A 27,064-nucleotide genomic window follows, 5' to 3' on the forward strand; every position below is an offset into this window, starting at 1 on the left:
GTGTGTGTGAGAAAGACAACGGCATGATTTGACTGCCAGCACAATTCAACAACTGTCCTTTAGAATTGAACATACTGATGATTCAAGCCTACACTACCATTTTAACGTTAGAAATGTCCTTGTTAATTAAATAAAACTTTTTTTTATATAACAATAACATGAAATTGATCAGAAATACAGTGTAGATATTGTTAATGTTGTAAATGACTATTGTAGCTGGAAAAGGCAGATTTTCTATGGAATATCTATATACGTAGGCCCAGAGTTGCAAAGAAAAAGCCATATCTCAGACTGGTCAATGAAAATAAAAAATTAATATGGGCAAAAGAACACAGACACTGGACAGAGATAAGGCTTTTTCTTTGCAACTCTGCCTACAAGGCCAGCATCCCGGAGTCGCCTCTTCACTGTTGACGTTGAGACTGGTGTTTTGCGGGTACTATTTAATGAAGCTGCCAGTTGACTTGTGAGGCATCTGTTTCTCAAACTAAACACTCTAATGTACTTGTCCTCTTGCTCAGTTGTGCACTGGGGCCTCCCACTCCTCTTTCTATTCTGATTTGAGCCAGTTTGTGCTGTTCTGTGATCTTCCGTTTCTTGGCAATTTCTCACATAGAGTAGCCTTCATTTCTCAGAACAAGAATAGACTGACGAGTTTCAGAAAAAAAGGTATTTGTTTCTGGCCATTTTGAGCCTGTAATCAAACCTACAAATGCTGATGCTCCAGATACTCAACTAGTCTAAAGAAGGCCAGTTGTATTGCTTCTTTAATCAGAACAACAGTTTTCAGCTGTGCTAACATTTTTGCAAAAGGGTTTTATAATGACCAATTAGCCTTTTAAAATTATAAACTTGGATTATCTAACACAACGTGCCATTGGAACACAGGAGTGATAGTTGCTGATAATGGGCCACTGTACTGTCATGTATTGTCATGTTGTGTCTTTCTGTCCTTTCCTTTCACCCTGTCTCCCTCTGCTGGTCGTATTAGGTTACCTTTTCTCCCCCGCTTTCCCCCAGCTGTTCCTTGTCTCCTCCTAACTACCCATTCACCCCGTTTCCCACCTGTTCCCTTTTTCCCTCTGATTAGGTCCCTATATCTCTCTCTGTTTCTGCTCCTGTCTTTGTCGGATTCTTGTTTGTTGTGTTTCATGCCTGAACCAGACTATCGTCATGTTTGCTGTAACCTTGTCCTGTCCTGTCGGAATCTGCCGGTCTATCTGAGCCTACCTATGTTTGGTTATTAAAGAAGCTCTGTTTAAGTTAGTTCGCTTTTGGGTCCTCATTCACTCACCGTAACAGAAGAATCCGACCAAGAATGGACCCAGCGACTTCGGATCCTCTCCACTCAGCCGTCGAGATCCAGGGAGCGATGCTAGGCAGACACGAGCAGGAATTGTCTGCTGCTCGACATGCCGTTGAGACCCTGGCCACCCAAGTCTCCAACCTCACAGAACAGGTTCACCATCTCCGCCTCGATCCACCGGCCACTTCCAGGGCTTTCGAATCTCCGGAGCCCAGAATCAATAACCCGCCGTGTTACTCTGGGGAGCCCACTGAATGCCGCTCGTTCCTCACCCAGTGTGATATTGTGTTTTCTCTCCAGCCCAACACTTACGCCAGGAGCACTGCTCGTGTCGCCTACGTCATATCTCTCCTTACTGGACGGGCTCGTGAGTGGGGCACGGCAATCTGGGAGGCAAGGGCTGAGTGTACTAACCAGTATCAGGACTTTAAGGAGGAGATGATACGGGTTTTTGATCGATCTGTTTTTGGGGAGGAGGCTTCCAGGGCCCTGTCTTCCCTATGTCAAGGCAATCGATCCATAACTGACTACTCTATTGAGTTTCGCACTCTTGCTGCCTCCAGTGGCTGGAACGAGCCGGCCTTGCTCGCTCGTCTTCTGGAGGGTCTCCGCGCAGAGGTAAAGGATGAGATTCTCTCCCGGGAGGTTCCTTCCAGCGTGGATTCCTTGATTGAACTCGCTATTCGCATTGAGCGACGGGTTGATCTTCGTCACCGAGCTCGTGGAAAGGAGCTCGCGCTCTCCGTTGCCCCCCTCTCCGCATCACTACCATCTTCCTCTGCCGGCTCGGGAGCTGAGCCTATGCAGCTGGGAGGTATCCGCATCTCGACTAAGGAGAGGGAACGGAGAATCACCAACCGCCTCTGTCTCTATTGCGGTTCTGCTGGTCATTTTGTCACTTCATGTCCAGTAAAAGCCAGAGCTCATCAGTAAGCGGAGGGCTACTGGTGAGCGCTACTACTCCTGTCTCTCCTTCAAGATCCTGCACTACCTTGTCGGTCCATCTACGCTGGACCGGTTCGTCAGCTTCCTGCAGTGCCTTAATAGACTCTGGGGCGGAGGGCTGTTTTATGGACGAGACCTGGGCTCGGGAACATGACATTCCTCTCAGACAGTTAAGGGAGTCCACGGCCTTGTTCGCCCTGGATGGTAGTCCTCTCCCCAGGATTCAGCGTGAGACGCTACCTTTAACCCTCACTGTTTCTGGTAATCATAGCGAAACCATTTCTTTTTTAATTTTTCGTTCACCTTTTACACCTGTTGTTTTGGGCCATCCCTGGCTAGTTTGTCATAATCCTTCCATTAATTGGTCTAGTAATTCTATCCTCTCCTGGAACGTCTCTTGTCATGTGAAATGTTTAATGTCTGCTATCCCTCCTGTTTCCTCTGTCTCTTCTTCACAGGAGGAGCCTGGTGATTTGACAGGGGTGCCGGAGGAATATCACGATCTGCGCACGGTGTTCAGTCGGTCCAGGGCCACCTCTCTTCCTCCACACCGGTCGTATGATTGTAGTATTGATCTCCTTCCGGGAACCATTCCCCCCCGGGGTAGACTATACTCTCTGTCGGCTCCCGAACGTAAGGCTCTCGAGGATTATTTGTCTGTAGCTCTTGACGCCGGTACCATAGTCCCCTCCTCCTCTCCCGCCGGAGCGGGGTTTTTTTTTGTCAAGAAGAAGGACGGGTCTCTGCGCCCCTGCATAGATTATCGAGGGCTGAATGACATAACAGTGAAGAATCGTTATCCGCTTCCTCTTATGTCTTCAGCCTTCGAGATCCTGCAGGGAGCCAGGTTTTTCACTAAGTTGGACCTTCGTAACGCTTACCATTTCGTGCGCATCAGGGAGGGGGACGAGTGGAAGACGGCGTTTAACACTCCGTTAGGGCACTTTGAATACCGGGTTCTTCCTTTCGGCCTCGCTAACGCTCCAGCTGTCTTTCAGGCATTAGTCAATGATGTCCTGAGAGACATGCTGAACATCTTTGTTTTCGTTTACCTTGACGATATCCTGATTTTTTCACCGTCACTCCAGATTCATGTTCAGCACGTTCGACGTGTCCTCCAGCGCCTTTTAGAGAATTGTCTTTTTGTGAAGGCTGAGAAGTGCACTTTTCATGCCTCCTCCGTCACATTTCTCGGTTCTGTTATTTCCGCTGAAGGCATTAAGATGGATCCCGCTAAGGTCCAAGCTGTCATTGATTGGCCCGCCCCTAAGTCACGCATCGAGCTGCAGCGCTTTCTCGGCTTCGCAAACTTCTATCGTCGTTTCATCCGTAATTTCGGTCAGGTGGCAGCTCCTCTCACAGCCCTTACTTCTGTCAAGACGTGCTTTAAGTGGTCCGTTTCCGCCCAGGGAGCTTTTGATCTCCTCAAGAATCGTTTTACATCCGCTCCTATCCTTGTTACACCTGACGTCTCTAGACAGTTCGTTGTCGAGGTTGACGCGTCAGAGGTGGGCGTGGGAGCCATTCTTTCTCAGCGCTCCCTCTCTGACGACAAGGTCCACCCTTGCGCGTATTTTTCTCATCGCCTGTCGCCGTCGGAACGTAACTATGATGTGGGAAACCGCGAACTGCTCGCCATCCGGTTAGCCCTAGGCGAATGGCGACAGTGGTTGGAGGGCGCGACCGTTCCTTTTGTCGTTTGGACTGACCATAGGAACCTTGAGTACATCCGTTCTGCCAAACGACTTAATGCGCGTCAGGCGCGTTGGGCGCTGTTTTTCGCTCGTTTCGAGTTCGTGATTTCTTATCGTCCGGGCTCTAAGAACACCAAGCCTGATGCTTTATCTCGTCTCTTCAGTTCTTCAGTAGCCTCCACTGACCCCGAGGGGATTCTCCCTGAGGGGCGTGTTGTCGGGTTGACTGTCTGGGGAATTGAGAGGCAGGTAAAGCAAGCGCTCACTCACACTCCGTCGCCGCGCGCTTGTCCTAGGAACCTTCTTTTCGTTCCCGTTCCTACTCGTCTGGCCGTTCTTCAGTGGGCTCACTCTGCCAAGTTAGCCGGCCACCCTGGCGTTCGGGGTACGCTTGCTTCCATTCGCCAGCGTTTTTGGTGGCCCACCCGGGAGCATGACACGCGTCGTTTCGTGGCTGCTTGTTCGGTCTGCGCGCAGACTAAGTCCGGTAACTCTCCTCCTGCCGGCCGTCTCAGGCCGCTTCCCATTCCCTCTCGACCGTGGTCTCACATCGCCTTAGATTTTGTCACCGGACTGCCTTCGTCAGCGGGGAAGACTGTTATTCTTACGGTTGTCGATAGGTTCTCTAAGGCGGCTCATTTCATTCCCCTTGCTAAGCTTCCTTCTGCTAAAGAGACGGCACAAATCATCATCGAGAATGTTTTCAGAATTCATGGCCTTCCGTCAGACGTCGTTTCGGACAGAGGTCCGCAATTCACGTCTCAATTTTGGAGGGAGTTTTGCCGTTTGATTGGGGCTTCCGTCAGTCTCTCTTCCGGCTTTCACCCCCAGTCTAACGGTCAAGCAGAACGGGCCAATCAGACTATTGGTCGCATCTTACGCAGTCTTTCTTTTCGCAACCCTGCGTCTTGGTCAGAACAGCTCCCCTGGGCAGAATACGCCCACAACTCGCTTCCTTCGTCTGCGACCGGGCTATCTCCTTTTCAGAGTAGCCTCGGGTACCAGCCTCCGCTGTTCTCATCTCAGTTCGCCGAGTCCAGCGTCCCCTCCGCTCAGGCTTTTGTCCAACGTTGCGAGCGCACCTGGAAGAGGGTCAGGTCTGCACTTTGCCGTTATAGGACGCAGACTGTGAGGGCTGCTAATAAGCGTAGAACTAAGAGTCCTAGATATTGTCGCGGTCAGAGAGTTTGGCTCTCCACTCAGAACCTTCCCCTTAAGACGGCTTCTCGCAAGTTGACCCCGCGGTTCATTGGTCCGTTCCGTATTTCTCGGGTCATTAATCCTGTCGCAGTTCGACTTCTTCTTCCGCGATACCTTCGTCGCGTCCACCCGGTCTTCCATGTCTCCTGTATCAAGCCCGTTCTTCGCGCCCCCGCTCGTCTTCCCCCCCCCCCCCCCCATCCTTGTCGAGGGCGCACCCATCTACAGGGTCCGCAGGATTTTGGACATGCGTCCTCGGCGCCGTGGTCACCAGTACCTCGTAGATTGGGAGGGGTACGGTCCTGAGGAGAGGAGTTGGGTTCCCTCTCGGGACGTGCTGGACCGTGCGCTGATCGAGGATTTCCTCCGTTGCCGCCAGGTTTCCTCCTCGAGTGCGCCAGGAGGCGCTCGGTGAGTGGGGGGGTACTGTCATGTATTGTCATGTTGTGTCTTTCTGTCCTTTCCTTTCACCCTGTCTCCCTCTGCTGGTCGTATTAGGTTACCTTTTCTCCCCCGCTTTCCCCCAGCTGTTCCTTGTCTCCTCCTAACTACCCATTCACCCCGTTTCCCACCTGTTCCCTTTTTCCCTCTGATTAGGTCCCTATATCTCTCTCTGTTTCTGCTCCTGTCTTTGTCGGATTCTTGTTTGTTGTGTTTCATGCCTGAACCAGACTATCGTCATGTTTGCTGTAACCTTGTCCTGTCCTGTCGGAATCTGCCGGTCTATCTGAGCCTACCTATGTTTGGTTATTAAAGAAGCTCTGTTTAAGTTAGTTCGCTTTTGGGTCCTCATTCACTCACCGTAACATGTACGCCTATTTTAGATATTCCATAAAAAATCTGCCGTTTCCAACTACAATAGTCATTTACAACATTAACAATATCTACACTGTATTTCTGATCAATTTCATGTTATTGTAAATAGACAAAAAAAAAGCTTTTCTTTCAAAAACAAGGACATTTCTAAGTGACCCGCTCTTTTTAACGGTAGTGTACATGTACAGCTAACATTTACATTTAAACTGGATTTACAGTTTTTCTCAATTGCTACAACACTAAAACCCATTGGCTGAACAAAGTTCTCAGTTGCCTGGACTCATTTAGCTAATTATGCAGTCTGTTATCAATACCTTAAACCATTTCACATGGTAAAACACAATTTGCAGATCTCACTTAGACTTTTCAGCAAAACTCTAAACACATTCTCATTCTCAAAACATATTCTGCACTCTAATGCACATGTCATCCATACTGGTAAACACAAGTGGTAACAATCAAATACAAATAGAGAAGACATGTCATTGATTGAACACAACCACTCAAAATTGATTTAACCTGTTTCACATGATGCGACACAACCAATATAAGCCAGTTCAGAGAGCAAACAGGTTGTTGAAGGTGGAAAGGAGAAAGTCTGAGAATGGATAGAAGAAACAATGTGAGAGGACGAGTGCGTATGCGAGGTGGGCAACGAGGAGGAAGAGGAGGAGGAGGGCAAGAAAGAGGAAGAGGAGGACAAAGAGGAAGAGGAAGACAAAGAGTGGAAATATCTGATCAAATTCAAGCAACAGTTATAGACCATGTTCTTGTCCATGGACTGACAATGAGGGAAGCAGGACTTAGAGTGCAACCCAATTTGAGACGATTTTCTGTGTCCACCATAGTAAGGACATTCAGAGAAGAGAACAGGTACAGGATACTACTGTATTTTTGAAATTGCAAATTTACTGTACTACACTATATGCAGCTGTTTCAATAGACATTTGTAAAGTTAATCACTGTATGTATTGTACTGCATGAATATGTTTTGTAACTGCACAACTACTTTTTGTAGAATTGCAAGGCAGCCACATGCAGGTGGAAGGACAGCTATATTCACTCAGGACCAAGAGGCCGTTATAGTTGGCATGGTCCTTCAAGATAATGCAATACGACTCAGAGAAATCCAGGAACGAGTGATACAAGACAACACACACTTCCAGGGAATCGACAGTGTGAGCATTTCCACAATTGGCCGTGTCCTCCATCGTAACAGGATGCGAATGAAACAAGTATACAGAGTACCTTTTGAGTGCAACTCACCAAGGGTGAAAGAACTGCGAGCTCAGTATGTGCAAGTAAGTGTATTCAGAAATATTTACTGTAATCCAGATTGTCTACAGTACTAACACATACTATGTGAATGACATTACTCTTCAGTACATACATTGTATGTGAATCAGAAGCCTAATTGTACTCTACAGTATAGCACTGTCTCTGTATGACTTACAAAATCCTACATACAGTATATTGTATTTCTACACAGACAATATTTGACTTGGAATCCTTGGACAGACCCCATGAGTTCATCTTTGTCGATGAAGCAGGCTTCAATCTAACAAAGAGGAGAAGGAGAGGCCGAAACATGATTGGACAGCGGGCCATTGTTGAAGTCCCTGGTCAACGAGGTGGCAATGTCACAATCTGTGCTGCTATCAGCAACCATGGTGTTCTACATCACCATGTTACACTCGGGCCATATACAGTGCCTTGCGAAAGTATTCGGCCCCCTTGAACTTTGCGACCTTTTGCCACATTTCAGGCTTCAAACATAAAGATATAAAACTGTATTTTTTTTGTGAAGAATCAACAACAATCTTGAAGTGGAACGACATTTATTGGATATTTCAAACTTTTTTAACAAATCAAAAACTGAAAAATTGGGCGTGCAAAATTATTCAGCCCCCTTAAGTTAATACTTTGTAGCGCCACCTTTTGCTGCGATTACAGCTGTAAGTCGCTTGGGGTATGTCTCTATCAGTTTTGCACATCGAGAGACTGAAATTTTTTCCCATTCCTCCTTGCAAAACAGCTCGAGCTCAGTGAGGTTGGATGGAGAGCATTTGTGAACAGCAGTTTTCAGTTCTTTCCACAGATTCTCGATTGGATTCAGGTCTGGACTTTGACTTGGCCATTCTAACACCTGGATATGTTTATTTTTGAACCATTCCATTGTAGATTTTGCTTTATGTTTTGGATCATTGTCTTGTTGGAAGACAAATCTCCGTCCCAGTCTCAGGTCTTTTGCAGACTCCATCAGGTTTTCTTCCAGAATGTTCCTGTATTTGGCTCCATCCATCTTCCCATCAATTTTAACCATCTTCCCTGTCCCTGCTGAAGAAAAGCAGGCCCAAACCATGATGCTGCCACCACCATGTTTGACAGTGGGGATCGTGTGTTCAGCTGTGTTGCTTTTACGCCAAACATAACGCTTTGCATTGTTGCCAAAAAGTCCAATTTTGGTTTCATCTGACCAGAGCACCTTCTTCCACATGTTTGGTGTGTCTCCCAGGTGGCTTGTGGCAAACTTTAAACGACACTTTTTTATGGATATCTTTAAGAAATGGCTTTCTTCTTGCCACTCTTCCATAAAGGCCAGATTTGTGCAATATACAACTGATTGTTGTCCTATGGACAGAGTCTCCCACCTCAGCTGTAGATCTCTGCAGTTCATCTAGAGTGATCATGGCCCTCTTGGCTGCATCTCTGACCAGTCTTCTCCTTGTATGAGCTGAAAGTTTAGAGGGACGGCCAGGTCTTGGTAGATTTGCAGTGGTCTGATACTCCTTCCATTTCAATATTATCACTTGCACAGTGCTCCTTGGGATGTTTAAAGCTTGGGAAATCTTTTTGTATCCAAATCCGGCTTTAAACTTCTTCACAACAGTATCTCGGACCTGCCTGGTGTGTTCCTTGTTCTTCATGATGCTCTCTACGCTTTTAACGGACCTCTGAGACTATCACAGTGCAGGTGCATTTATACGGAGACTTGATTACACACAGGTGGATTGTATTTATCATCATTAGTCATTTAGGTCAACATTGGATCATTCAGAGATCCTCACTGAACTTCTGGAGAGAGTTTGCTGCACTGAAAGTAAAGGGGCTGAATAATTTTGCACGCCCAATTTTTCAGTTTTTGATTTGTTAAAAAAGTTTTAAATATCCAATAAATGTCATTCCACTTCATGATTGTGTCCCACTTGTTGTTGATTCTTCACAAAAAAATACAGTTTTATATCTTTATGTTTGAAGCCTGAAATGTGGCAAAAGGTCGCAAAGTTCAAGGGGGCCGAATACTTTCGCAAGGCACTGTAACACCCAGCACCTTCTAAGATTTACTGCCAATCTAAGATATATTTTATTTGAGCAGCAGGTTCAAGAGCAGCAGGGTCAAGAGCTAAATGAGAATCCCATTCCCACCTATGTGATAGTGTGGGACAATGTCAGTTTCCACCAAGCTGCTCAGGTAAGGGAATGGTTTAACATCAATGGGCAGTTTATGAACTTGAACCTCCCTCCATACTCGCCTTTCCTGAATCCGATTGAGGAGTTTTTCTCCTCTTGGAGATGGAAAGTGTATGATAGACAACCCAATACCAGAGTAAATCTGCTGCAAGCCATGGTTTTAGCCTGTGGTGATATAGGTGAGGAATCATGTCAGGGCTGGATACGCCACACAAGAGGCTTCTTCCCCTGTTTTCTCAGGAGGGACAATTTTGCTTGTGATGTCGACGAAGTGCTCTGGCCTGACCCAGCCCAAAGACAAGAAGAAGCACATTGATCACGTTTACTCCTTTTTTGTCCCTTTTAGTATTGTATATGTTACGGTGCGTGAATGAGGACCCAAAAGCGAATTAACTTAAACAGAGCTTCTTTAATTACCAAACATAGGTAGGCTCAGACGGACCGGCAGATTCCGACAGGACAAGACAAGGTTACAGCAAACATGACGACAGTCTGGTTCAGGCATGAAACACAACAAACAAGAATCCGACAAGGACAGGAACAAAAACAGAGAGAGATATAGGGACCTAATCAGAGGGAAAAAGGGAACAGGTGGGAAACGGGGTGACGAGGTGGTTAGGAGGAGACAAGGCACAGCTGGGGGAAAGAGAGGGAGAAAAGGTAACCTAACAACGACCAGCAGAGGGAGACAGGGTGAAGGGAAAGGACAAGACACAACATGACAGTACATGACAGTATACTGTAGTACAGTGCATTGTAGGCTGTATACTGTACAACGGCCAAATTGTATGGCCCTGGACATTGTGCTTTCTTATCCATGTATTAACAGTACTGACTTCTCAATAGATTTTGACTGGTTGCAGGTTCATATCAACAAAGAACAAGAATTACAGTATCACAGAGACAAAGGACAAGTTTGTGAGATGCAGGGTACAGTACTGTAAAAATGGGGGTACAAGGAGGAAGAACAAAAAACAAAATTGCAAAGAGCAAAGCAGAGTAGTAATTTCTGATCAATTTTGAGCTACTATGATAGAACACGTTCATCGAAAGACAATGACGGAAAAATTAATATTTTTTATTTTTTCGGTGTGTTGTTTACTGACTGCTTGAGAGTGTAAATCATTTTGTTCACTTTGTTTATGATTTGAGAGCCGTGTTTGATTTTGAACACAGGTAAAACTGTTTTGAGGCGAATGTTTCATTTTGCGAGAGGAGTCAGAGGTTATGTAAATAGTGCCTGAAGATGAGGTTTTGTGTTGAAAGTTTTCAGGAAATGGAGCAAGGCTTCAGAAATTGTGTTTTAGCAATTGAGAAAAACTGTAACTATTTTACATAGGAGTGAGTACCTGCTCCAGGTGTAGTTGGGGTGTGGGTTGCTGTCTGCTACACAAAGGAATACTGTGGCTTTAGAGGCCTCACTAAGGGTCATGTTCACTGTCTGAGGTGGATCTGAGAGAGAGAGAGAGAGAGAGAGAGAGAGAGAGAGAGAGAGAGAGTGTGTCAGGCTATAGGGAGAAAGACTGAGACATAGCAGTGTGGTGCCAGGACAACCTCTCCCTCAATGTCAGTAAGCCCAAGGAGTTGATCGTGGACTATAAGAGAAAGAAGGAAGATCACGCCCCCATCCACATCGACAGGGCTGTTGTGGAATGGGTCGAGAGCTTTAAGTTCCTTGACGTCCACATCAGTAATGACTTAACATGGTCGACACACACCCACGAAGAGAAAGGGCCCTCAGATCCTCAAAAAGTTTTACATTGAGAGCATCTTGACTGGCTGCATCACCTCTTGGTATGGCAATTGAACTGCGCTTGAAAGTAAAGAGCTAAAAAAGGTGGTGCGGACTCTACATTAGGCGGTGTGAGAGGCAGCCCCGAACAATTGCCAAAGAGTTCAGCCACCCAAGCCATAGACTGTTCACTCTGCTACCGCCCAGCAAACGGTACTGGAGCATCGGCTCTCAGACCAACAGGCTCAGAGACAGCTTCTACCCCAAGCAATAAGACTATTAAATAGCCACTGCTGAATAGTCAATTAATGGTACACAAACTATCTGCCCTTACTATTTTGATCTGACCCTACGCACACTCACTAGACTTTATATACAGTACACACTCACTCACACACCCACACTACACTGTTACTCCCACACACATCCCTCACACATTCAAACACTACATATGCACACACACACACATAACAAAGATGTGTACCAACACAGAAACACACACACACACTTCTACACATCATTTTCTGCAGCAACTCTGTTCCTTCTTTTACTCTTATTATTATCTCTCCTGATGCCTAGTCACTTTACCTTGCCTTCATGTACATATCTACATCAACTACCTGTACTTCTGCACATTGATCTGGTACTGGTACTTCCTGTAAATAGCCCCATTGTTGTATATTGTTTTGTATTTCTCTTGTGTTTGTTACTAATTTATTTATTACAATGCTTTTTTAAACTCTGCATCGTTGGGAAAGGTTTGTAAGCAAGCATTTCACTTTAAAGTCTACACCAGTTGAGTTCAAATCAAATTTTATTGGTCACATACAAATGTTTACCAGATGTTATTGCGGGTGTAGCGAAATGCTTGTAAATTCGACATATTTGATTTGATAGAGAGAGACATTGAGAGAGACAGCGAGTGAAAGAGAGACATCGAGGTGGTTACAGCTACTGCAGATATAGAATGTAAATAGACCTACACTCACACACCCATACCAAGGCAGATATATGACACCCATAACAATGACTCTACAGTCTCTGAGCAGTAGGTGGAACTTAAAACCTTTTAAGGATTAGCCCCTTTTTTCAAATTTTCGCCTAAAATGACATACCCAAATCTAACTGCCTATAGCTCAGGCCCTGAAGCAAGGATATGCATATTCTTGGTACCATTTGAAAGGAAACACTCATGGAAATATGAAAGGAATGTAGTAAAATATAACAATAGGTCTGGAAAAAAGATAAAACAAAGAAAAAATCAACTGTTCTTTTTTTTGTACCATCATCATTTTTTGTACCATCATCATTTTTTGTACCATCATCATTTTTTGTACCATCATCATTTTTTGTACCATCATCATTTTTTGTACCATCATCATTTTTTGTACCATCATCATTTTTGTACCATCATCATTTTTTGTACCATCATCATTTTTTGTACGATCATAATTTTTTGTACGATCATAATTTTTTGAACCATCATAATTTTTTGAACCATCATCTAAAGGCCATAATGTAAGAGTAGACAGTCACCAATGATCAATGTGGAACTATACATGAAAGAACAACCCAAACACACACAGCCCGTCATGTGAAACTTATCCAAATGCTCATGTTACATGATCAACACACTTTAAATAAACCCTTTCATGTTTTCTATCTGGTCAATTGCAATATACATCATTAGTAGCTACACATTTACTGTACTGGAGGTATGGGCAATCAAGTTTTAACAGGTTTTAGCTCACCATGATGAGAGGTACATGCATCTCAGGATTTAAGTCTCACACACACCCAAAATCAGTTTTTCAGCTTCACCAGTTCCACTGAAAAGTATTCACAGCCCAGTGATTATGCCGTTAAGGAATGCTGGATATAGTGGTGTATTCTTTATATTTCAGCATTTGTTGCACCATTAGGGAAACTATGGGTGCTTCTCCTGTTTACTGCTTGAGAAAGAGGATACACTCTTAGAAATAAAGATTCTAAGTACAAAGACATAGGGTTCGTGTCCCCACAAGTCATTAAAACTCGTTTTTAAACCACTCCACAAATTTCTTGTGAACAAACTATAGTTTTGGCAAGTTGGTTAGGACATCTACTTTGTGCATGACACAAGTAATTTTTTACAACAATTGTTTATGGACAGATGATTTCACTTATAATTCACTGTATCACAATTCCAGTGGGTCAGACGAATGAAAACGCTAAGTTGACTGTGCCTTTAAACAACTTGGAAAATTCCAGAAGATGACGTCATGCCTTTAGAAGCTTCGATTAGGCTAATTGACATCATTTGAGTCAATTGGAGGTGTACCTGTGGATGTATTTCAAGGCATACCTTCAAACTCAGTACCTCTTTGCTTGACATCATGGAAAAATCTAAAGAAATCAGACAATTGTAGACCTCCACAAGTCTGGTTCATTCTTGGGAGCAATTTCCAAACGCCTGAAGGTACCACGTTGATCCGTACAAACAAACGTGTGCAAGTAAAAACACCATGGGACCACGCAGCCGTCATACCGCTCAGGAAGGAGACGTGTTCTGTCTCCTAGAGATGAACGTACTTTGGTTGCGAAAAGTGCAAATCAATCCCAGAACAACAGCAAAGGACCTTGTGAAGATTCTGGAGGAAACAGGTACAAAAGTATCTATATCCACAGTAAAACGAGTCCTATATCGACATAACCTGAAAGGCCACTCAACAACAGGGAAGCCACTGCTCCAAAACCACCATATAAAAGCCAGACTACGGTTTGCAACTGCACCTGGGGATGAAGATCACACTTTTTGGAGGAATGTCCTCTGGTCTGATGAAACAAAACTAGAACTGTTTAGCCATAATGACCATCATTCTGTTTGGAAGAAAAAGGGGGAGGCTTCCAAGCCGAAGAACACCATCCAAACCGTGAAGAATGGGGGTGGCAGCATCATATTGTGGGGGTGCTTTGCTGCAGGAGGGACTGGTGCACTTCACAAAATAGATCTCATCATTTAGCAGGAAAATGTTGTTGATATATTGAAGCAACATCTCAAGACATCAGTCAGGAAGTTAAATCTTGATTGCAAATGGGTCCTCAAATGGACAATGACCCCAAGCATACTTCCTTCCAAAGTTGTCGCAAAATGGCTTAAGGACAACAAAGTCAAGGTATTGGAGTGTCCATCACAAAGCCACAAATTTGCAGGCAGAACTGCAAAAGTGTGTGCGAGCAAGGAGGCCAACAAACCTGACTCAGTTACACCAGCTCTGTCAGGGGGAATGGGCCAAAATTCCCCCAACTTATTGTGGGAAGCTTGTGGAAGGCTACCCAAAACGTTTGACCCAAGTTAAACAATTGAAAGGCAATGCTACTATACACTAATTGAGTGTATGTAAACTTCTGACCCACTGGGAATGTGATGAAAGAAATAAAAGCTGAAATAAATAATTCTCTCTACTATTATTCTCACATTTCACATTCTTAAAATAAAGGGATCCTAACTGACGTAAAACAGGAAAATGTTTGCTGGGATTAAATGTCAGGAATTTTGAAAAAATTAGTTTAAATGTACTTGGCTAAGGTGTATGTAAACTTCTGACTTCAACTGTATATAGAGTGTGTTAACAGGGTTTTAGGCCACCACGACCTGCCAGGACAGCTTCAATGCGCCTTCGCATCGATACTAAGAATGGACTTAGTGCTCAGAGTAACAGCATATTAATAAATGTAGGAACTTGGCCGGAGGCTTAGCTACTAGCATTCAGTCCAGAAACAGTGACTTATTTGAGAGAAAGAGTTTCAATGTCCGTTATCTGATATCTCTTTGTCTTGATAGTTCTTTTTACAGTTTTTTGTTTTCATCAATCTCTCTGTATCACCCCTCTGTCACTGGTTACACGTTGCAAAGGGAAACTTCCCATCTCCGGGGAACAGAGTAATGTGAGGGAGTCATGTTTTTGTTGTGTATGCACTGTACTTTTGAATTCTGTGTGTTCTTTTGTATTTTCTGCTAGCCTTCTGGCCAGGTCTCCCTTTTCTGAACCCAAATGGGACTTTCTGGCTAAATAAAGGTTAAATAAAAAATATTATAAAAGTAGCAATTCTTTACATACTGCACACAACACGTAAACATATAATTATAATAATATAGAATAATAATAATGATAATAATATAATAATACTATAATAATAGGTAGACTCAGTCACAAACTTCTGAATGATTTTTAACAGTTTACAATATGTTCAAAAGCACTGAAACTAAAGAGTAGTTAAAAATATATTCTCAGGAAGGAAACAACTGCTAACCGTCTAGCAGATGTTCAAAAATATCATTATTTATCTCTGATGCAAGTTTGGTGGTTGCAACCAAACTGTGGTTTTCACTGACTTCCTTCTTCTTTCTTCTTCTCCTTTTTTGAGTGGTCATACAGCTACTGTTCACTGCAGTGCCTGGTCACTAGAGATATTGGATTATTTTAAATTTCACTGAACGAAATGCATATCCCACTCAGAATAGTATAGGATTAATTAGCATCCAACCAATCAGTATGTGTGAATAAAACCAACACAAAGAAATGTACACTAGTAATGTACACACACACCACCCACTGCCACTACCACCCATAAACCAACAGACATGTCTCTTCTTGTTGATTAAAAGGCAGAAGTGCACACTAGGTTAACCTTTAGGAATGCTTTAACTTGATAAGAATTAATGTATTTTGGAAGATTGGGTTGGGAGGAAGTTGAGGCTAAAACAGTTCATGGATCAGAGGAGGGAATTAATCTGCCCGGAACCCCCATGTGGTCTATAAGACCCACTCCCATATCATCAATCAAGCAGACAGAACAGAGCCACAACGACCAGGAAACCGCTTGCCCCTGTGTGTTTCTAGTTCCAAGGCTGAAATACAAGGACTTTGCATGAAGCAAAGCAAGGCCTTGTGAAAATTGTGTGTACATTTTGAACAAGACATGACATAACAGTCTCTTTCTAACCTGCATTCTAACAATTAACTTAGTGAAAATATCTGCATTGTAACTAGACCTGCATTCTAGCTAATAATATAGGGAAAATAACTGCATTATAACTACTAACTACCTACAGTAACTACTGGTGATCAAAGAATGCCATGCTACACTAATACTAGGCTAAAAAAAAACAAATAACAGGGTTTATCAGAGATAGGGTTAATGCATGGATCATAAGGCAGCTGTTAGTGGAGCTTCTGTCCCCAGTGGCTCAGTAGCCATGGGTGGCAGGTAGCCTAGTGGTTAGAGCGTTGGACTAGTAACTGAAAGGTTGCAAGATCAAATCCCAGAACCGACAAGATAAAAATCTGTTGTTCTTGCCCCTGAACAAGGCAGTTAACTCACTGTTCTGGTTTATCATTGAAAATAAGAATGTGTTCTTAACTGACATGCCTAGTTAGGTAAAAAAAAAAAAAACTAGCCACACCTTTGGTTTCGGTTCCTTTTATCCCTGTACCAGACCCCATAAGGCTGCATAATATGAAGGAATTCATTTTAGAGCAGCTGCAAGAACCACCATCAGCCAGGGTTTGTCTAGTCATTACTGACAATATTCTCCATTTGCACATGTTATTTAGATTATACCTGACCTCCTTTTAGTTGGATTCAACATGCACCATATACACTGCTCAAAAAAATAAAGGGATCACTTAAACAACACAATGTAACTCCAAGTCAATCACACTTCTGTGAAATCAAACTGTCCACTTAGGAAGCAACACTGATTGACAATAAATTTCACATGCTGTTGTGCAAATGGAATAGACAACAGGTGGAAATTACAGGCAATTAGCAAGACACCCCCAATAAAGGAGTGGACCACTTCTCAGTTCCTATGCTTCCTGGCTGATGTTTTGGTCACTTTTGAATGCTGGCGGTGCTTTCACTCTAGTGGTAGCATGAGACAGAGTCTACAACCCACACAAGTGGCTCAAGTAGTGCAGCTCATCCAGGATGGCACATCAATGCGAGCTGTGGCCAGAAGGTTGGCTGTGTCTGTCAGCGTAGTGTCCAGAGCATGGGGGCGCTACCAGGAGGCAGGCCAGTACATCAGGAGACGTGGAGGAGGCCGTAGGAGGGCAACAACCCAGCAGCAGGACCGCTACCTCTGCCTTTGTGCAAGGAGGAGCAGGAGGAGCACTGCCAGAGCCCTGCAAAATGACCTCCAGCAGGCCACAAATTTGCATTGGTCTGCTCAAACGGTCAGAAACAGACTCCATGAGGGTGGTATGAGGGCCCGACGTCCACAGGTGGGGGTTGTGCTTACAGCACAACACCGTGCAGGACGTTTGGCATTTGCCAGAGAACACCAAGATTGTCAAATTCGCCATTGGCGCCCTGTGCTCTTCACAGATGAAAGCAGGTTCACACTAAGCACATGTGACAGACGTGACAGAGTCTGGAGATGTCGTGGAGAACGTTCTGCTGCATGCAACATCCTCCAGCATGACCGGTTTGGTGGTGGGTCAGTCATAGTGTGGGGTGGTATTTCTTTGGGGGTCCACACAGCCCTCCATGTGCTCGCCAGAGGTAGCCTGACTGCCGTTAGGTACCGAGATGAGATCCTCAGACCCCTTGTGAGACCATATGCTGGTGCGGTTGGCCCTGGGTTCCTCATGTGGCTGGAGTGTATCAGCAGTTCCTGCAAGAGGAAGGCATTGATGCTATGGACTGGCCCGCCCGTTCCCCAGACCTGAATCCAATTGAGCACATCTGGGACATCATGTCTCGCTCCATCCACCAACGCCACATTGCACCACAGACTGTCCAGGAGTTGGCGGATGCTTTAGTCCAGGTCTGGGAGGAGATCCCTCAGGAGACCATCCGCAACCTCATCAGGAGCATGCCCAGGCGTTGTAGGGAGGTCATACAGGCACATGGAGGCCCCACACACTACTGAGCCTCATTTTGACTTGTGTTAAGGACATTACATCAAAGTTGGATCAGCCTGTAGTGTTGTTTTCAACTTTAATTTTGAGTGTGACTCCAAATCCAGACCTCCATGGGTTGATAAATTTGATTTCCATTGATCATTTTGTGTGATTTTGTTGTCAGCACATTCAACTATGTAAAGAAAAAAGTATTTAATAAGAATATTTCATTCATTCAGATCTAGGATGTGTTATTTTAGTGTTCCCTTTATTTTTTTGAGCAGTGCATATACATAAAGGAAAGTTGTTGTTCCCACTGAAGCAACAATGCCCCTCCACCACGGCAAGGCAAAGTCCATGAGAGGGGAACAAAAAACGGAAAAGAGGACCAGCACTATTTAAAGCTGTGGTGGAGGGGCCAAGCTGAGGTTTCTAATGTCACAGAGAATCCTGCATAGGGTCCCTGTTCATTAGGCTCCCAAGTGGCACAGTGGTCTAAGACACTGCATCTCAGTGCTAGAGAGGTCACTACAGACAACCTGTTTTAAATCCAGACTGTATCACAACTGGCTGTGATTGGGAGTCCCATAGGGCGTCGCACAATTTTCCCAGCGTTGTCCGAGTTTGGCCGGTGTAGGCCGTCATTGTAAATAAGAATTTGTTCTTAAGTCACTTGCCTAGTTAAATACATATTTTTTTAAAGTTGGAGAATGTGCCTGTTCTTGCAAATGGCTGTAGCGTTGGAGAATGTGCAGACTGGAATTCTTCCCCCACATAGTGCATGTCTGCGCTTCTTCTGGCATCTGTTCTCAGGCTGTCCAGTGATTTCTTTAAAAAAAGCACAACAATCATACCTCATGAATAGACAAGACCTCAAACAAGATATAAATCATGTTAAAAATACAAAATAATAATAAAAATAATGTGTGTTCCTTACATCACGTTACTTCTCCCTTATCCACCTTCCTGGTTTGGAGTGTTAGAACCCAGACGTCCCAGGTTCATCTTCCTCAACCTTGTCATCAGACATTATAACATTATTATTGCATACCAAAAGGTGGCTGATGAGATAGGTTAATCACACAACAATGGTGGACTTCAACATAGTCACATACCTGTGGTGGTGCCTGGAACTGGTTATTGGCAATGATTGGACTCCTAGAAAATCGTCAAGAAAAAAATATAATCTGAATTTGATCCAAATCCATATATGATCATCAAATGAAAACTATTTTTTTTCATAATGGAACGTTTTGTTCATAATATTACAATAGTTGATATTACCAAGGAAACTGTCCGTATTTGTACCGGTACCACATGAGTGCAGCCGCAGCAACAATCAGACAGAGAATGACTAGAATGAGTAGAACCCAACAGGCAGCAGAGGTCTCTGTGAGGAGAGAGGAGACCGTTAATATAAGAAACAGTCTGTATTTATAATGACATGTAATCATGTTGCCCTAGGAAACATAATGGCTCTGATGCAAACACTTTCCTGCAGAAAACAAAGAGATAATACTACAGTCGTGGCCAAAAGTTTTGAGAATGGCACAAATATTAATTTTCACAAGGTCTGCTGCCTCATTTTGTTTGATGGCAATTTGCATATACTCCAAAATGTTACGACGAGTGATCAGATGAATTGCAATTAATTACGAAGTCCCTCTTTCCATGCTAATTAATCCCCCCAAAAAATTCCACTGCATTTCAGCCCTGCCACAAATGGACCAGCTGACATCATGTCAGTGATTATCTCATTAACACAGGTTGAGTGTTGACAAGGACAAGATTGGAGATCACTCTGTCATGCTGATTGAGTTTGAATAACAGACTGGAAGCTTCAAAAGGAGGGTGAGGCTTTGAATCATTGTTCTTCCTCTGTCAATTATGGTTACCTGCAAGGAAACACGTGCTGTCATCATTGCTTTGCACAAAAAGGGCTTCACTGTCACACCCTGACCATAGTTTGCTTTGTATGTTTCTATGTTTTGTTTGGTCAGGGTGTGATCTGACTGGGCATTCTATGTTGGATGTCTTGTTTGTCTGTTTCTGTGTTTGGGCCTGATATGGTTCTCAATCAGAGGCAGGTGTTAGTCATTGTCTCTGATTGGGAGCCATATTTAGGTAGCCTGTTTTGTGCTGTGTTGGGTTGGGTTTTGTGGGTGGTTGTCTCCTGTGTCAGTGTTTGTACCACACGGGACTGTTTCGGGTTTTCACCTTTCTTGTTTTGTAGTTTATTCATGTATAGTTTCATTATTAAAGAACCATGAATTATAACCACGCTGTATTTTGGTCCGCCTCTCCTTCCCAGGAAGAATCCCGTTACATTCACTGGCAAGGATATTGCTGCCAGTAAGATTGCACCTAAATCAACCATTTATCGGATCATCAAGAACTTTAAGAGAGCGATTCAATTGTTGTGAAGAAGGTTTCAGAGTGCCCAAGAAAGTCCAACAAGCGCCAGGACCGTCTCCTAAATTTGATTCAGCTGCGGGATCGGGGCACCACCAGTACAGAGCTTGCTCAGGAAGGGCAGCCTGCACGTGTGAGTGCATCAGCACGCACAGTGAGGTAAAGACTTTTGGAGGATGGCCTGCTGTCAAGAAGGGCAGCAAAAAAGCCACTTCTCTCCAGGAAAAACATCAGGGACAGACTGATATTCTGCAAAAGGTACAGGGATTGGACTGCTGAGGACTGGGGTAAAGTCATTTTCTCTGATGAATGCCCTATCCGATTGTTTGGGGCATCCGGAAAAAAGCTTGTCTGGAGAAGACAAGGTGAGCGCTACCATCAGTCCTGTGTCATGCCAACAGTAAAGAATCCTGAGACCATTCATGTGTGGGTTTGCTTCTCAGCCAAGGGAGTGAGCTCACTCACAATTTTGTCTAAGAACACAGCCACGAATAAAGAATGGTACCAACACATCCTCCGAGAGCAACTTCTCCCAGCCATCCAGGAACAGTTTGGTGACGAATAATGCCTTTTCCAGCATGATAGAGCACCTTGCCATAAGGCAAAAGTGATAACTAAGTGGCTCGGGGAACAAAACATTGATATTTTGGGTCCATGGCCAGAAAACTCCCCAGACCTTAATCCCATTGAGAACTTGTGATCAATCCTCAAGAGGCGGGTGGACAAACAAAAACCCACAAATTCTGACAACCAAACATTGATTATGCAAGAATGGGCTGCCATCAGTCAGGATGTGGCCCAGAAGTTAGTTGACAGCATGCCAGGGTGGATTGCAGACGTCTTGAAAAAGAAGGGTCAACACTGCAAATATTTACTCTTTGCATCAACTTCATGTAATTGTCAATAAAAGCATTTGACACTTATGAAAGGATTATAATTATACTTCAGTATTCCATAGTAACATCTGACAAAAACATCTAAAGACACTGAAGCAGCCAACTTTGTGGAAATCAATATTTGTGTCATTCTCAAAACTTTCGGCCATGACTGTAGGTTAAACGACATGTACATATGCAGTAAGAGATAAGTGTGTATCATGACCATCTTAGTTAGTGGTTATACAGTACCTTCCTGTAGAAAGGGTAATGAGGCCATAAGTCTGATATTAACACATGCAGTGAAAGATAAGTGAACATCTGGCTCAACTTTGTAATCCATGCTACATCACATTTCTCAACCTCAAATATGTGTTTCATGTGTATACCAGGAAAGCCTGTATATTTATCAGACAAATTTCCCTATGGGACAATAAAGTATTCAATAAATCAGGCAATCAATCAATTATAAGCAAGTAGTGTGTGTGTGTGTGTGTGTGTGTGTGTGTGTGTCTCAGGTGCATCTCACCAGAGGATATGTGTACATTGAGGGAACCAGTTGCTCGTCCGTGGGGGTTGGAGGCCTCACAGACATAGAGACCATTCAGCTCAGAGTTGAGACTGAGGAAGTGCAGTATGTCTCCCTCTGCTCTCACTGAAGACCCAGGCCATGGCTGGGCCACTCTGAGGGGGAGAGAGGAGGAGAGGGGCTGAGTATATGTGTGTGACTGTATGTGTGTGTGTGTGTGTGTGTGTGTGTTAAAGACAAAGGCATGATTTGACTGCCAGCATAATTCAACAACTGTCCTTTCGCTTATTTAGATCTCATGTCTTAACATGTGCAGATAACATTTACATTTAAACTGGTATGAAATTGTTTACATAGGAGTAAGTACCTGCTCCAGGTGTAGTTGGGGTGTGGGTTGCCATCTGCTACACATAGTAAGACTGTGTCTTTAGAGGCCTCACTAAAGGTAACGTTCACTGTCTGAGGTGAGAGAGAGAGAGAGAGAGAGAGAGAGAGAGAGAGAGAGAGAGAGAGAGAGAGAGAGAGAGAGAGAGAGAGAGAGAGAGAGAGAGAGAGAGAGAGAGAGAGAGAGAGAGAGAGAGAGAGAGAGAGAGAGAGAGAGAGAGAGAGAGAGAGAGAGAGAGAGAGAGAGAGAGAGAGAGAGAGAGAGAGAGAGAGAGAGAGAGAGAGAGAGAGAGAGAGAGAGAGAGAGAGAGAGAGAGAGAGAGAGAGAGAGAGAGAGAGAGAGAGAGAGAGAGAGAGAGAGAGAGAGAGAGAGAGAGAGAGAGAGAGAGAGAGAGAGAGAGAGAGAGAGAGAGTGTCAGCCTGCCATGGAGGAGGTCAAAGACTTAGCAGTGTGGTGACAAAGGAGTTGTTTGTGGACTATAGGAGAAAGAGGGGAGAGCACTTCCATCCACATCGACGAGGCAGTTGTGGAGTGGGTCGAGACTTTTAAATTCTTTGGCGTCCACATCTGTAAGTACTTAACATGGTCCACACTCACCCGCACAGTCCTGAAGAGAATGGGACCTCAGATCCTCAAAAAAATGATATAGCTGCATCATCGCTTGGTATGGCAATTCCACTGCCCTTGACCGCAAAGCGCTACAAAAGTTGATGCAGACAGCCCAGTACATCACAGGGGCCGAGCTCCCTGCCATCCAGGATCTCTATAGCAAGTGGTCCCAGAGGAAGACCTGAAAAATTGCAAAAGAGTCCAGCCACCCTAACCATAGACTGTTCACTCTGCTACCGTCCGGTAAACGGTACCGGAGCATCGGCTCTAGGACCAACAGGCTCAGAGACAGCTTCTACCCCCAAACCATAAGGCTGCTAAATAATCAATTATGGTACCTAAACTATCTGTACTGACTCTACACTTTACATATACAGTGCCTTTCGAAAGTATTCGGCCCCCTTGAACTTTGCGACCTTTTGCAACATTTCAGGCTTCAAACATAAAGATATAAAACTGTATTTTTTTGTGAAGAATCAACAACAAGTGGGACACAATCATGAAGTGGAACGACATTTATTGGATATTTCAAACTTTTTTAACAAATCAAAAACTGAAAAATTGGGCGTGCAAAATTATTCAGCCCCTTTACTTTCAGTGCAGCAAACTCTCTCCAGAAGTTCAGTGAGGATCTCTGAATGATCCAATGTTGACCTAAATGACTAATGATGATAAATACAATCCACCTGTGTGTAATCAAGTCTCCGTATAAATGCACCTGCACTGTGATAGCCTCAGAGGTCCGTTAAAAGCGCAGAGAGCATCATGAAGAACAAGGAACACACCAGGCAGGTCCGAGATACTGTTGTGAAGAAGTTTAAAGCCGGATTTGGATACAAAAAGATTTCCCAAGCTTTAAACATCCCAAGGAGCACTGTGCAAGCGATAATATTGAAATGGAAGGAGTATCAGACCACTGCAAATCTACCAAGACCTGGCCGTCCCTCTAAACTTTCAGCTCATACAAGGAGAAGACTGATCAGAGATGCAGCCAAGAGGCCCATGATCACTCTGGATGAACTACAGAGATCTACAGCTGAGGTGGGAGACTCTGTCCATAGGACAACAATCAGTCGTATATTCCACAAATCTGGCCTTTATGGAAGAGTGGCAAGAAGAAAGCCATTTCTTAAAGATATCCATAAAAAGTGTAGTTTAAAGTTTGCCACAAGCCACCTGGGAGACACACCAAACATGTGGAAGAAGGTGCTCTGGTGAGATGAAACCAAAATTTAACTTTTTGGCAACAATGCAAAACGTTATGTTTGGTGTAAAAGCAACACAGCTGAACACACCATCCCCACTGTCAAACATGGTGGTGGCAGCATCATGGTTTGGGCCTGCTTTTCTTCAGCAGGGACAGGGAAGATGGTTAAAATTGATGGGAAGATGGATGGAGCCAAATACAGGACCATTCTGGAAGAAAACCTGACGGAGTCTGCAAAAGACCTGAGACTGGGACGGAGATTTGTCTTCCAACAAGACAATGATCCAAAACATAAAGCAAAATCTACAATGGAATGGTTCAAAAATAAACATATCCAGGTGTTAGAATGGCCAAGTCAAAGTCCAGACCTGAATCCAATCGAGAATCAGTGGAAAGAACTGAAAACTGCTGTTCACAAATGCTCTCCATCCAATCTCACTGAGCTCGAGCTGTTTTGCAAGGAGGAATGGGAAAAAATGTCAGTCTCTCGATGTGCAAAAACTGATAGAGACATACCCCAAGCGACTTACAGCTGTAATCGCAGCAAAATGTGGCGCTACAAAGTATTAACTTAAGGGGGCTGAATAATTTTGCACGCCCAATTTTTCAGTTTTTGATTTGTTACAAAAGTTTGAAATATCCAATAAATGTCGTTCCACTTCATGATTGTGTCCCACTTGTTGTTGATTCTTCACAAAAAAATACAGTTTTATATCTTTATGTTTGAAGCCTGAAATGTGGCAAAAGGTCGCAAAGTTCAAGGGGGCCGAATACTTTCGCAAGGCACTGTACACTGACCTGATATATACTGACCCTACGCACACTCACTAGACTATTTATACACACCATATACACACTCACTTATACACCCACACTACACTGTCACTCCCAGACAAATCCATCACACATTCAAACACTAAATATGCACACACACACACACAACACACACGCATACTGACACAACACAAACACACAAATACAGACGGACACTCACACACTAACATACACACACAGGCTTTTACACATCATTTGCTGCTGCTACTCTGTTCTTTATTTTACTATTATTATTACTATCATGATGCCTAGTCACTTGACCCTGTTTTCATGTACATATCTACTTCAACTACCTCGTACCTCTGCACATTGATCTGGTACTGGTACTCCTTGCATATAGCTCCTTTCTTGCGTATTTTATTTTATTCCTCTTGTGTTAGTTACTATTGAATTTATTTTTTAAACTCTGCATCGTTGGGAAAGGATTTTAAGCAAGCATTTCACTGTAAAGTCTATACCAGTTGTAGTCGGAGTATGTGATAAGCAACATTTAATTTTCTTTGATTTGAGAGACAGAGAAAGAGAACAGAGAGGTGATTACAGTTACTGCAGGTATAGAATGTAAAAAGACCTACACTCACACACCAATACCAAGACAGCTATATTACAACTATAACAACGACAGGAGTGGAACTTTAATCCACATATTTTAACATTTTAATTTAACCATTGTTTAACGAGACAAGTCAGTTAATAACAAATTCTTATTCACAATTACGGCCTAAGAACAGTGGGTTAACTGCCTTGTTCAGGGACAGAAGGACAGATGTTTACCTTGTCAGCTCAGGGATTCAATCTAGCAACCTTTCGGTTACTGGCCCAAAGCTCAGATGAGGCAAAACCTTGTCTTCCTTCATTTCAGTTTGATTACTTGCAGTAGAGGAGCGGTACAATGAAAGCCTTGTAAAGGTCCATACCACTCTGTGCCTCAGAACTATGTTTAAGCTAAAGAAAATAACAGTTGTTACGGGCTAGATCAAATGCTTTCCTCTGTGCAAATGGTTTTACCTGGAACCTAAAAGGGTTCTACCTGGAACCAAATGGGTTATACCTGGATCTAATAGGCCGTTATTCAAAAGGTTATCTTCAAAGGGTTCTCCTGTTGGTTTTCTAAGAGTGTATAGACAGACATAGTGTCACGCCCTGACCATAGAGAGCCATTGGTTCTCTATGGTGTTGTAGGTCAGGGCGTGACAAGGGGGGTGTTCTAGTTTTGCTATTTCTATGTTGGTGTACTTGGTATGGTTCCCAATTAGAAGCAGCTGATTATCGTTGTCTCTAATTGGGGATCATACTTAAGTTCTCCAATGTTCCCACCTGGGTTCTGGGATATTGTTTTGTTTATGCGCATGTAGCACCACTGATGTCATGGTTCGTTTATTGTTTTGTTTGGAAATTTCACTTTATTAAAAGATGTGGAACTTTAATCACGCTGCGCCTTGGTCTGTCTCTCCTCACGACCGTGACACATGGACTGGTTAGAGGGGCTACTAGGCTACAGCCAGTGAAGACCGTGAGACTCTATACGTACAGTGGATGTCTATGGTCTATAACATTGATAGTGGAATATAAATGCACAGTGGATGTCGATAGTGTAGGAGAGTGGTAGTAGAATATATTTACAATGTCTGTCTATAGGGCAGTAGTAGTGGAGCATATACTTACAGTGGATGTCTATGGTGTAGTTGTAGCTCCTTTCTGTTGCCAGGGCAGACTGGTTGACCACACACTGGATCTGCTGCTGATTGGCTGCTCTGGTTGGCACCCCGAGCAGGTGGCTGAGGACTGTGGTGGTGCCGTTGGCGTGCTGGGTGGAGTTAGTCACTATCTTCATCAAACTGCCAATTGTACCTGTCTGCCACTTTACATCTGCCTGTGGCTTGGCACCAGCAGCCACACAGGTTGCCAAGACAACCTCATTCTTCCCAATGACAGGAGGAACATCAACTGTCACACTCACTACTGGAGGAACTATGACCAGAACACAAACCAACAGAGAACAGAAAACATGAACAAGTCACTCCTTATAATTGTTTTATTTTATTTTTACTTCACCTTTATTTAACCAGGTAGGCCAGTTGAGAACAAGTTCTCATTTACAACTGCGACCTGGCCAAGATAAATGTGGAACTATACATGAAAGAACAACCCAAACACAC

General features: G+C 43.8%; 2 protein-coding genes across 5 annotated transcripts in view; both read right to left on the reverse strand.

Annotated features, from left to right (window-relative positions):
• Positions 1-27,064, reverse strand: part of LOC110520455 (nectin-3) — a 100,147-nt gene that overhangs the window by 8,201 nt on the left and 64,882 nt on the right. The window lies entirely within an intron of this gene.
• Positions 1-27,064, reverse strand: part of LOC110520454 (nectin-3) — a 49,152-nt gene that overhangs the window by 2,388 nt on the left and 19,700 nt on the right. For 2 of the 4 annotated variants that reach the window (XM_090230231.1, XM_090230232.1), the window contains 2 exons: positions 26,571-26,876; positions 10,782-10,884 (listed from right to left, as the gene is read on the reverse strand). In XM_090230231.1, coding sequence (XP_090086357.1) covers positions 10,782-10,884; positions 26,571-26,876 — 409 coding nt within the window. Of the gene's footprint in view, positions 1-10,633; positions 10,885-16,013; positions 18,883-18,991; positions 19,070-19,169; positions 19,213-19,338; positions 19,445-21,870; positions 22,026-22,237; positions 22,335-26,564; positions 26,877-27,064 lie in introns of those variants that run through there. The other 2 variants (XM_090230234.1, XM_090230233.1) reach the window with 2 other exon arrangements.

This window comes from Oncorhynchus mykiss, chromosome 3, assembly GCF_057628025.1.
Source record: "Oncorhynchus mykiss isolate SJ-2025 chromosome 3, ASM5762802v1, whole genome shotgun sequence".
Classification (NCBI taxonomy): Eukaryota; Metazoa; Chordata; class Actinopteri; order Salmoniformes; family Salmonidae; genus Oncorhynchus; species Oncorhynchus mykiss.